This window comes from Mirounga leonina, unplaced genomic scaffold, assembly GCF_011800145.1.
Source record: "Mirounga leonina isolate KUSES-001 unplaced genomic scaffold, KU_Mleo_1.0 Mir_224, whole genome shotgun sequence".
In the NCBI taxonomy this organism is placed as follows: domain Eukaryota; kingdom Metazoa; phylum Chordata; class Mammalia; order Carnivora; family Phocidae; genus Mirounga; species Mirounga leonina.
In genome coordinates this window covers 8,816,653-8,829,759 of record NW_023270615.1, presented here as the reverse complement: position 1 = coordinate 8,829,759, position 13,107 = coordinate 8,816,653, and the positions used below count along the sequence as shown (strand labels likewise).

At 37.4% G+C, this 13,107-nt stretch overlaps 1 protein-coding gene across 2 annotated transcripts in view; it reads left to right on the top strand.

Moving 5' to 3' along the window:
• The window catches only part of SMC5 (structural maintenance of chromosomes 5), a 94,283-nt gene that overhangs the window by 29,484 nt on the left and 51,692 nt on the right, over positions 1 to 13,107 (top strand). For both annotated transcript variants that reach the window (XM_035029072.1, XM_035029071.1), the window contains exons 7-8: positions 805 to 966; positions 1,928 to 1,999. In XM_035029072.1, coding sequence (XP_034884963.1) covers positions 805 to 966; positions 1,928 to 1,999 — 234 coding nt within the window. The remainder of the gene's footprint in view (positions 1 to 804; positions 967 to 1,927; positions 2,000 to 13,107) is intronic.

Genomic DNA, 13,107 nt, shown 5'->3' with positions numbered 1-13,107 from the left:
CAGAATAAGGAAGTTTTGTGTTTGTACCAGGGTTAGGATGGAGGTAATTGTTAATAGAACATGTGGCTGTATTTGTGGCCTTTCTCCACCACCCCTTCACCCTACCCTGTCCCATCAGTCCATAATTCTTAAACTTTTTGCTTTTCAGCTTGTTTTGACTACATTTTCCTATGCCCATTATTCTCTTAACCTACTTTATCTTTCTCCTTTAATAAAGTCTTTTGGTTTATCCTTTTCTTTCTGAGATTGATTTCAATCTTTTTTCATTGTTTTTTAATTTATTCTAATGTTTGTAATCTTTTCTTCGTCCCACTCATTCTCACTATATGCTCTCTGAGCACTCTTTTGTTTTCTAGCAAATATTTATTAAGTCTTGTGACATGACAGGCATCATTTTTACCCGCATTTTTGTTCTCCTTTTGACCCATTTTTCCTTTGTTTTGTTTTTGCATTTTTACTTTTCATAACTGAGTTTCTTTTATTTATACATTCTCATATCCCCTTCTTTATTGAGAGACTAGAGGAAAACCTTAGTAGCAATTACTGTGTAAGTTTCAGAACCATAGAAGTTGGAGTCCAGCCTAGTGATAGAGGTAAATACTGAGTATCAAGGTTCTTGATAAGTCATTGTGGTATTCACTATTTAAGTTGTTTCAGAGGGTAAATTTTATATTAGTAGACCTGCCAAAAGGATATCAAAACAGTCTTTTCATAGATTTGGTTTCTGTCTGCACCTTGATTTTAGGAGATGTGTTAGTTTAAGCTAGTAGTACATTAACTTTTCTTTCTTGAATTAATTGGAAGGAATATGAAAATGTTCGTCAGGAGTATGAAGAAGTAAAACTAGCTCGAGACCGAGTGAAGGAAGAGGTGAGAAAACTTAAAGAAGGGCAGATCCCTATGACCCGTCGAATTGAAGAAATTGAGAGGCAGCGTCACATTTTGGAGGCTCGAATCAAAGAGAAGGTACTTTTCTGGCTCTGCTTAGGATTTTCTGTGTTTTAGCAAGTACAGAACCTACTCTGCAGGTTTTCTAAGTTATTTTGTGCATTCACTTGTAGTTTTCATTCCTTTTTTGACTCAATTCTACCACCATCGGGCTTTCAGGGTCCTAATCGTCACTTTTTGCAGGTTGCTACTTAATAGGAATTCCAGCATACAAAAGAGAAAACTGAAATGTGATTTTTTTTTTTTTTTATAACCCCCCAAAGATTTTATTTATTTGAGAGAGCGCGAGCGAGCATGAGTCGGGGGCAGAGACAGGGAGAGGGAGAAGCAGACTCCCCTCTGAGCAGGGTGCCCGATGTGGGGCTCGATCCCAGGAACCTGACATCATGACCTGAGCCGAAGGCAGATGCTTAACCAACTGAGCCACCCAGCCGCCCTGAAATGTGATTATGTTTTAATGATAAGAGGATTCAGAGTAGTATTCCTGGAAACATTGAATTTCTTTTGTGAATTTATCATTGAAAGCCTGATGTTTCTTAGAATAAATAGTATAATGGCATATGGAATATTCCATTTATTAAAAAAATTATTTAAAAATTTTAAACTTAAAAAAATTTTTATGGTCATGGCTTTTGACCTTTAGGGAGATTTGGGGAGTCCCAAGATTTTGAGAACAGTTTGAACTATGGACCCTGCTATCCTAATAGGATGGTGTCTAGGATCAGATGAAATATCACAAGATAATAAATGTGAAGGGATAAAGAAACATGTATGCATCCTGCTATGGCTATTTTTAATATCAATGAATAAGCTTTTATAGATTTGCAGGTAAGTTCGTATTTTTGTTGATAACTATAAATTTGGTATGAAAGAAATGAAAAGCATTGTGGGTTAACTTGATATTTGGATGGGTGGGACCACATAATTTGCTTGCTTGAGATTTTAACTAAATTCCCCTCCTTCTGGTTCAATTTTACAGGCAACAGATATCAAGGAGACTTCTCAAAAATGCAAACAAAAGCAAGATATTATAGAAAGGAAAGATAAACAGGTAGGATTTTGTATTGAAATTTTTACTATGCTAATTTAACCTAACTTCTGTGTTCAGGTCTGAATTGTGGGACAACTTTTTGTTTGGAAATTGTCTAAGGTCCTGCTCAGTAGAACAGTTGCACAGATAATGAGGAAAAATTCTCAAAACTACTCCTAGTAGATAGGCACTGTGATCTTTGTAACTGAGTGGCTATAGTTTAACAGGGTGATGGTAAAATTGGATTTAGTTATCTCAGTAGCAGAAGTTAAATTTTAAGAGATTTATTCTGTTGATGTTAAGAGTAGGACGTTAAAAAGCTGATTACAAATTCTTTATGCATAGGTGGGGCTTGATGGCAAAATCATTTTAAGATGGCTGTGCAAGAAAGTAGACTTCTTAGCTAAGAGATCCCCAACAGTATGTGGGGTTTTGTTCTTCAGAACCATTCAGAAACTAAAGTTTGAATTACCTGTGTTAGGGATAGACGCATAACTTGAAACATTCCCGGTGGTTGAAACACTTCGTTCATCTTCCCGTTTTCAACCTCACCCCTTTTTCTGTGCCTTTATCTTCAGATCCCAGGTGCCTCTCATTTAATTTCTCCAGAAAATAAACCTCAAATTTCCGTGGCAGAGGCTAGGCCATCAGTGCCGAGTGCTCAGGGTGTCTGTGTGGATGGGGTGCAGGAGCAGCCAGGTAGGAGGTGTAGGGCAGGGCAGTCCTGTTGTGTATCTTTTATACTTGACATCTCTGAGTTTTTGAGAGGCTCTGGCATTGGTTTTTTGTTTTGAAAGGGTCCTCCTTTCTTTCCCTTTTCTCTCATCGTCTTTCACACTGTGGGTCCTATAATAGGGTACTAAATTAGTTGTCCCTCTGCTGTCTTTCCTCTTCTGAATGCTGTTGAGGTCTCCAGTCGCTGACGTCTCCTCCCTTGTTCCCTCTGTCCTCGTGGGAGTGAACCCTTTGTACTCCATTTCTAATACTTAGAGTTTAGGAGGGAAGAGGCATAAAGATTTCATCTTTAAAACCCTAAGCAGGAATACAGGTTGATAACATGTGTAACACTGAATCATCTTTATGTTTCTGTCGCACATCGTACTTGATATTTTAATACATTACTGGATTCAACTAGAAAATCTTCTATTTAAAGTTTTTTGCACCATGTGAGATTGGCCTAAAATTTTATTTTGTTTCATCCTTAACTGGTTTTTCGGTGTCATGCTGACTTGTTATGTAGTTTAATACTACTTGGACTAGTATTTTCTATTTTTGCCTTAGCATATTTACCAGGGCTTGCACTTTCATAAGTTATGTCACTTTTAACTTTTATTAACTTTTAATAAATACATTTCAGGGCATAAATATTTTTATTTATCTGGTTATCACTTGGCTGCATCTCGTGTGTTGATAAGTGCTTTTATTGCTTTTCTGATTAAGGTTTCATATTGTCAGTTTTTAACATTTTCATTCATTTAAGGTTGTACAGGAGTAATTACTGTTTTAATTTCTTTGGATAATGGAATTTCAAAACCTGAATGTAGAGTTCTACTTCTGTTCCTTTATGGTTAATAAATGTGGACTTTATGACTTTATTTTAGATATTTTGAGATCTCTTTGGACTTTTATATTTGGTTTTGTACATGTTCTGTATGTATTCAAAAAGAATGTATATTTAGTCTATATGTATGAGTATATATAATTATGTATATGCTAGAACAGGTTTACTATACTTACGCAAATGTTTCACTTACTTTTTTACCTACCCAGTTTATCCATTTTTAAAGTGACCTTTTGCTGTGAGATTTGTCTATTTTTCCTAATAATTATATTTTTGCTTCCTAGGTTTTAAAGCTCTATTGTTTTGTTATTTCTGCATCATGTTTTGATTTATCTGCTGTGAGAATTACGTACTGGGTTTTGTTCTGCAGTTTTTGTCATTGTGGTGTCGTGACATGTCATCAGGAAGGGAATTTCACCACGTCCATTCATGGTGGTTTTCTACTCACTGTGCTTTTAGTTCGATTCCTCCTGCCTGCTCTCCTTTCTCCTCTTTTCTGTTGCTGTTGATAAAGGTTTTATTCCATTTTTTTCCCCTAAAGTTACATATTCTAAGCCTATTCTGTTGACTACTCTTAAAGTTTAAGTAACATGTATTTTTTTTAAGTAAGCATTTTTATTCTTCCATTTAGTTCAGATACTTTCTCTTCCTCTACTCCATATCTGTACCTTCAGAAATTTTACTTGTCATTTATTTAAAATGTTTTTTTACAGTCTGTGCTTATTTAGACTTAATATGTTTTATTGATCATCTTACTTGTTTTATCACACTTCTGCCTCTTAGGAGGTAGACTTTTTTTTTTTCTTGCTGGATATTTTCTGTGGGTGTTGTAGAGACACTCTTTGGGTGATGAATTTCCTGAGTGCTTGTATGTTGGAAAATATATTTTTTTTGCACTCATTCTGGAATATTAATATTGCAGAATTTTAAATTATAAATTCTATTTTTTCTCAACACTTTGACAGTCTTCCCTCTGTGTCCCGTGAGGTCCAGTATTGTTCCTGAGAAGTAGCAGATATGAGAGCTACGCAGAGACCGTATTAGACCCTCAAAGAAAAAGAAAGGAAATTGAATTTGATTCTAAATGCAGTGAGAAATGGAGAAGGCTTTCGAAGTTTTTAAGCTGGAGAAGAATAGTATTTCATATGCTTTAAAAGCACTCAGGATTGCCTTATGGAGAGGGGACTGTATGGGACAAAAATAAAAGCAGAGGGTTCCGTTACAAGGCTGCTAAAGTAGGTGAGGCAAGTGAGGATGCTGGCTTCTCCTCATAGGGTAGCAGTGGACACGCAAATTTAGAAAACTGAACCACAAAATTTGCTCGGAATAGATTGAAGAATTGAATTGTGGAAGAATCGAGGATCCCATCTCATCTTTTGACTTCACAATTGGAGGGATAAGTGGTACCTTTTACTGAAACGAGGATTGCCGGGAGAGGGGAAATGAAGAGTTCTATTTGACTATATAAAATTTCATCCTTTTACTTTAAACCTGTATCTTTTTTTTTTTTTTTTATTTGAGAGAGAGAATGAGAGACAGAGAGCATGAGAGGGAGGAGGGTCAGAGGGAGAAGCAGACTCCCTGCCGAGCAGGGAGCCCGATGCGGGACTCGATCCCGGGACTCCAGGATCATGACCTGAGCCGAAGGCAGTCGCTCAACCAACTGAGCCACCCAGGCGCCCTAAACCTGTATCTTTGAATCTAAAATGTGTTTCTTGTGGATCATGGGTTTTCTTTTTTTTTTATTGAAGTAAATATTAACATAAAACATTACATTAGTTACAAATGTACAACACTGATTCATAAATCTGTGCACTACTCATTGCTTACCGTGATAAGTGTAGTCACTGTATTATCATACAGTGTTTTTCCAATATTATTGACTGTTTTCCTTATGTTGTACTTTTCATTTCCATGGTTTATTTTATAATTGGAAGTTTTTATCTCTTAATCACCTTATTTCACCCATCCCCCCACCCACTTCCCCTTTGGCAACCAGCAGTTTTTGTACTTGAGTCTATACGCACGCGCACACACACACACACACACGGACACCATTATATACATACACATGCACACACACCACATCTTGTTTATACATTTACAGGTGGACACTTAAGGTTGCTTTCCTGCTCAGCCTATTGTAAATAATACTATAATAAACATAGGGTGCATATATATTTTGAAACTGGTGTTTCCGTTTTCTTCAGGTAAATACACAGTAGTGGAATTACTGGATCTTACACTATTTCTGTTGTTTAAGTTTTTGAGGCACCTGTATACTGTTGTCCACAGTGGTTGCACCAACTTGTATTCCCAACAACAGTGCACAGTGGTTCCCCTTTCTCTACATCATTGCCAACACTTGTTATTGTCTTTTTGATACTAGCCTTTGTGACTAGTATAAAGTGATTGCTCCTTGTGGTTTTAATTTACATTTTCCTTATGATGAGTGATGTTGAGTATCTTTTTTCTAAAAGACTTTATTTTATTAGAGAGCAGGGGGAGAGGCAGAGGCAGAGGGAGGGAATCTCTAGCAAACTCAGTGCTGAGCACGGAGCCCGATGTTGGGCTCTATCTCACGACCCTGAGATCATGACCTGAGCTGAAATCAAGAGTTGGATCCTTGGGGCGCCTGGGTGGCTCAGTCGTTAAGCGTCTGCCTTCGGCTCAGGTCATGATCCCAGGGTCCTGGGATTGAGCCCCGCATCGGGCTCCCTGCTCCGCAGGAAGCCTGCTTCTCCCTCTCCCACTCCCCCTGCTCGTGTTCCCTCTCTCGCTGTGTCTCTCTCTGTCAAATAAATAAATAAAATCTTTAAAAAAAAAAAAAAAGAGTTGGATCCTCAACTGAGCCATCCAGGCGCCCTGAGCATCTTTTTATGTTTCTGTTGGCCATCTGTATATCTGCTTTGGAAAAAAGTCTGTTCAGATTTTCTGCCCATGTTTTAATTGGGTTGAGTTTTTTTTGTTTGTTTTTTTGGGGGGTTTTTTGTTTTTTTGTTATTGAGTTACATAAGATCTTTATTTTGGATATTAACCTCTTATCGGATGTATCATTTGCAGATGTCTTCTCTTATTCACTAGGTTGCCTTTTTGTTTGTTGATGGCTTCCTTCACTGTGCAAAAGCTTTTTATTTTGGTGTACCAGTAGTTGTATTTGGTACACCAGTAGGCCCAATAGTTTATCTTTTGCTTTTGTTTTTCCTTGCCTGAGGAGACATGGCCATAAATATGTTGCTAAGGGCAATGTCAAAGAGATTATTGCCTATGTTATCTTGTAGGAGTTATATGGTATTCAGTTCTCACATTTAGATCTTTAATCCATTTTTAGTGTATTTTTGTGCATGGTGTAAGAAAGTGGTCCAGTTTCATTCTTTTGCATGTAGCTATGAAGTTTTTCAGCATTTATTGAAAAGATTGGGGTTTTTTTTCCTTTTGTATATTATTGTTTCCTTTGTTGTAGATTGACCATAAAGGTGTGGGTTTATTTCCAGGCTCTCTCTACTGTTCCATTGATCTATGTGCCTGTTTTTCAACTGGTACCATACTATTTTTTTTTTAAAGATTTTATTTATTTATTTGAGAGAATGAGAGACAGAGAGCACGAGAGGGAAGAGGGTCAGAGGGAGAAGCAGACCCCCCGCCGAGCAGGGAGCCCAATGCGGGACTCGATCCAGGGACTCCAGGATCATGACCTGAGCCGAAGGCGGTCGCTTAACCAACTGAGCCACCCAGGCACCTGGTACCCTACTATTTTGATTACTATAGCTTTGGAGTATACCCTGAAATCTGGGATTGAGATACCTCCAGCTTTGTTCTTTTCAAAATTTCTTTGACTATTTAAGATCTTTTGTGTTTCCATACAAATTTTAGGATTCTTTGTTCTGTGAAAAATGCTCTTTATTTATTTTTTATTTTTTGCTCTTGATATTTTGATAAGGATTGCATTGAATCTCTAGGTTGTTCGGGATAGTTTAAACATTTTAATGGTATTCTTCCATGAGTGTGGTATATCTTCCCATTTGTTTGTGTCACTTGGTTTCTTCCATCGATGTCTTATAGTTTTCAGAGTATAAGGCTTTTACCTCCTTGGTTAAATTTATTCCTAGGTATTTTATATTTTGGGGGTGCAGTAATAGATGGGATTGTTTTCTTTATTATTAGTGTGTAGAAATGCAACAGATTTCTTTGTATTAATTTTGTATCTTGCAACTTGACTGAATTCACTTATCAGTTATAACAGTTTTTTTGGTGGAGACTTCAGGGCTTTTTATATGTAGTATACCATCTGCAAATAGTGACAGTTTTCCTCCTTTTACCAGTTTGGATGTCTTTTATTTTTCTTCTCTGATTGCTGCAGCTAGGACTTTCAGTATTACGTTGAATAAAAGTGATGATGGTGGATGTCCTTTTCTTGTTCTTAATCCTAGAGGAAAAGCTTTCAGTTTTTCATCATTGAGTATGACGTTAGATGTGGGCTTTTCATACATAGCTTTTATTATGTAGAGGTAGGTTTCTCTCTAAACATGAATGGATGTTGTATTTTGTCAAATGCTTTTTCTGCACGTATTGAGATGGTGATACGATTTTTATCCTTCCTTTTGTTAATATGTATCACATTGATTTGTGAATATTGAACCACCCTTGCACCCCTGGAATAAGTTGCACTTGGTCATGGTGAAGGAGTCTTTGAATGTACTGTTGAATTTGGATTGTTAATACTTTGCTGAGGATTTTGCATCTTATATTCATCAGATACTGGCCTGTAGTTTTTTGTTTGTTGGTTGGTAGTCTTTTTGTCTGGTTTTGGTATTCTTGTAATGCTGTAGAATGAATTTGGAAGTTTTCTTTCCTTTTCCAGTTTTTGGAATAGTTTGAGAAGAATAGGTATTTACCTTTTTTTAAATGTTTGGTACAATTCACCTGTGAAACCATCTTGTCCTGGACTTGTTTTCTGGGAGAATTTTGAGTAGATTACTACTGGATTCATTACTAGATTTTGGTCTGTTTAAATTTTTTGTTTCTTCCTGATTCAGTTTTGGGAGATTATATGTTTCTAGGAATTTATCCATTTCTTTTAGATTGTCCAATTTGTTTGGCCTATAATTTTTCATAATATTTCTTATTTCTGTAGTGTCAGTTATTTCTTTTCCTTCATTTCAGATTGTATCTGAGTCCTCCCTTTTTTTTTCTTGATGAGTCTGACTAAAGGTTTATCAACTTTTTTATTGTTTCAAAGAACCAGCTCTTGGTTTCTTTTTTCTTTTAGTCCATATTTCATTTATTTATGCTTTAATCTTTATTAAATTTCCTTCCTTCAGCTAGCTTTAGGCTTGCTTTGCTCTTTTTCTTGTTCCTTTGAGTGTAAGGTTAGCACTTGTTTGAGATTTTCCTTGTGGAGATAGGCCAGTGTTGCTATGAAATTCCCTCTTAGAACTGCTTTTACTGCGTCCCAGAGATTTTGGCTCATTGTGTTTTCATTTGCATTTGTCTCCCATATATTTTTTTTTTAATCTTCTTTAATATCTTGTTTAACCCATTCATTGTTAAATAGCATTTTGTTTAGCCTCCATGTATTAATGTTCTTTCCAGATTTTTCTTGTAATTGATTTCTAGTTTTATATCATTGTGGTCAGAAAAAGTGCTTGATATGATTTCAGTCTTCTTAAATTTGTTGAGACATGTTTTGTGGCCTAACATCTCTTTTCTGGAGAATGTTCCATGTGCACTTGAAAAGAATGTGTTTTCTGTTTTGGGATAATGTTTTGTGTATATTTGTTAGATCTATCTAATCTAAGTAATCAAAGCCACTGTTTCTTTGTTGATTTTTTTTTTTTTTTGGTCTGGATGATCTATCCATTGATGTAAGTGGGGTGTTAAAGTCCTCTATTATTGTATTGTCAATTTCTCACTTTGTTAATATTTATGAAATAATTTAGGTGCTCCTATGTTGGGTGCATACATATTTACAATTGTTATATCTTGTTGGACTGATCACTTTATCATTATGTAGTGCTCTTCTTTGGCTCTTGCTTCAGTCTGTTTTATTGTCTATTTTATCTTACATTCTTTTGCTACCCTTGATTATTTTTTTCCCTGCTTCATTTGCATGGGTTACCTTTTTCCATCCCTTCACTTCAGTCCATGTGTCTTGAGGTCCAGGTGAGTCTCTTGAAGGCAGCATATATATGGGTCTTGGTGGTGGTTTTTTTTTTTTTAATCCATTTAGTCATTCTGTGTCTTGATTGGGGCATTTAATCCATTTACATTTGAAGTAATTACTGATAGGTATGTACTTACTGCCATTTTGTTTATTTTCTTTTTTTGGGGGTTTTTTTTTTTTACTTTCAGGTTATCTTTTTTATTAACATATAATGTATTATTTGTTTCAGGGGTACAAGTCTGTGACTCTTCAGTCTTACACAATTCACAGCTTCTTTTTGTAGCTCTTCTGTTCATTTCTTTTGCTCTCTTACCCTGTGGTTGAAAGCTTTCTTTAGTGTTATGCCTGTATTCCTTTCTGGGTTATTTTGTGTCCATTTTAGGTTTTTGATTTGTGGTTACCATGGGCTCATATATAACAGCTTATGTCTGTAGCAGTCTATATTAAGTTGATAGTTGCTTAAGCTTGAGCACATTCTAAAATCACTGCATTTTTACTTCCCCTCCACATTTTATGGATATGATGTCATGCTTTACATCTTTTTGTTTTGTGTATCCCTGACAAGGTTTTGTAGGTATAATTGATTTTACTTCTGTGTTTTAAAAACTGGCTTTAAAAGTGACTGATCTACTACCTTTAGTATATGTTTGCTTTTACCTGTGAGACTTTTTTCCTTTAATAATTTTCTTCTAATTATGGCCTTATCTTTGCACTGAAAGAGCTTCCTTTAAATTTAATGGTGAACTCATTTAACTTGTTTGGGAAACTCTCTCTCCTTCTATTCTAAATGATAACCTTGCTGGGTAGAGTATTCTTGGTTGTAGGTCTTGTCTTTTCAGCACTTTGACTATATCGGTGACACTCCCTTTTAGCCTGCCAAGTTTTCTGCTGAAAAATGAGCTGATAGCCTTACAGGGTTTCTCTGGTGTGTAACTGTTGTTTCTTGCTCCTTTAAAAATTCTCTCATAAAAATTAATTATTATGTATCTTGGTGTAGTCCTCCTTGGGTTCATCTTGTTTCCTAACCCAGATTAGGAAATTTTTCAGCTAGTATTTTTTAAAATAAGTTTTCTGCCCCCTTCTCTCTCTCTCCTCTTTCTGTGATCCCTATAATGTGAATGTTACTATGCTTGATGATGTTGCTGAGTTCCCTTTAATCTATTCTCATTTTTTTAGTATTTCTCTTTTTGATATTCAGCTTGATTGCTTTCTATTACCCTGTCCCCCAGATCACTGATACATTCTTCTGTGTCTTCTAATCTGCTGTTAATTCTCTTAGTGTATTTTTTTAATTTCATTATTAAATTCTCTGATTCTTATATTTTCTATCTTTGTTGAAGTTCTCATTGAGATCATCCACTCTTATGTCCCAATTTCTATGACCATTATTTTGAATTCTTTATTAGGTACATTGCTTATCTCCATTTCACTTAGCTCTTTTACTGTGATTTTTGTCTTGTTCTTCCATTTGGGACATATTACTGTCTCATTTTGCCTGACTCTGTGTTTCTCTGTATTAGGTGGGTAGCTATATCTCCTAGTTGTTAAAGTCATGGCCTTGTGTAGAAGAGGTCCTATGGTACCGTATAGCACTTGCCCTCTCTGGTCTCCAGAGGTGCCCTCTGTGTGGGCTGCATATACCCCACTTTTGTGGCTGAGCCACTGTTGCCTTCAGCCTAGCCGACTGCCATGGCCCCCATTACATGCTGTGGGTGCACTAGGCAGGGTTTGGTCTCTGTGCTGTTGAGAGGCCTGAGGTTGCCTCAGGCTTGTTGGTAGGCAGGGCTGGCCATCAGCCTAGGAGTCTCCTGTTAGCCTCTGCCGTGGTTGCAGGAGCATCAAAGGGCACAGCTTGCTCCCTGCACAGCCAGCTAAGAGTCTGGGCTGCTGGAATTGCGGGTGTGCCAGTGTGTGGGGTTATCTCCCCCCGCCTCCCCAGGCAGGAATCACTTTGGCACCAGTACCTGCTCGGGCAGCCTCCAGGGTGGGGTGAGGCAGGAGCAGTGGTTTGGATGGGTCCGTCCTCGGGGGAATGCTTGGATGGAGCACATACTGCTAGCAGGATAGATGGGGGAGAGTGTTGGCGCTGGCTTCTGCAAGTGTCCGGCTATGTAAGCTGGTGGAGTAGAAAAGAAGTGGCATCTGCCAGCACTTTTGTTCCTGGAGAAATCTGAAGATCGCTGTCCCTTCACACATTCTAAGATTAGTCAGTAAATCCCCTTCACTTATACCCCAGGTGCTTTTCAGACAGCTACTTCTGTGCTGTGTCTTACACAGAGTTACTTGTTTTGCCGAGTCTTTAAGGGCAGCAGCTGAGTTTCCTATTCCCCTCTGGCTCTTTCAGATTTAAGTCCCACTGATTTTTCAAGCCTCATGTTACAGGGATTCGTCTTCCCAGTGCAGGCCCCTGCTGCCAGGTTTTCCTGGTGTGGGGTCTGATCCTCTAATTTCTCCATGTTTGTAGTGTCCTACCCATTTGTGGTTACTGCCTCCAGGGCTTTACTTTCCAGTAGTGTCTCTGTCCTTCCTATCCTTTTCTGCGTGGCCTCCTCTTCACAGTTGACTGTGGAGGATCTGTTCTGCCAGTCTTTAGATTGTTTCCAGGGTTACTTGTATAGTTGTACCTGTTACCTTGTTGTGTCCATGGGAGGAGATGAACTCCGGATCCATCTTCTGTATCCATTTTTCCTCTCCCTGCCTTTAAATTGGAGTGTTTAATCCATTTACATTTGATGTGATTCCTGGCGAAGGTAGCATTTACGTGAGCCATTTTGCTAATTTATTGTCACTGCGTCTTAGGAGTTTTTTTTTCCTCTAGTTCTCTATTATTACTTTATGTTAAATATTTTCTGTTGTACCATTTTAATTACCTTGTTTCTTTCCTTTTTTTTAAGATTTTATTTTTATTTATTTGACAGAGCGAGAGCAGGAACACAAGCAGGGGGAGTGGGAGAGGGAGAAGCAGACTCCCCGTGGAGCACGGAGCCTAATGCGGGGCTCGATCCCAGGACTCTGGGATCATGACCTAAGCCGAAGGCAGACGCTTAACTGTATTTTTTGAGCTATTTTCTTAGTAGCTGCCTTTAGAATAACAATATCTTAATTTATAACAATCTGGTTCATATACCAAATTAATTTCAGTAGTGTGCAAAATTTTGCCCCTACATAGTTCCATTCCATTCCTCCCTCCTTTATGCTGTTGTTGTCATACAAATTGTATTTTAATTATTATAAGCCTGTCAGCACAGCTTTTATAATTATTTCTTCATATAGTTTTGTTTTTGTAACAATGTTTGATTTTCTGACCCCAACCAAGTGTCTTACAATTCAATTCAATTCTGATACTAACTGCCTGGAATTAGGGCAGATTAAGGGCTTGGTCCCACAGGACAGCCCTTGCTTCAT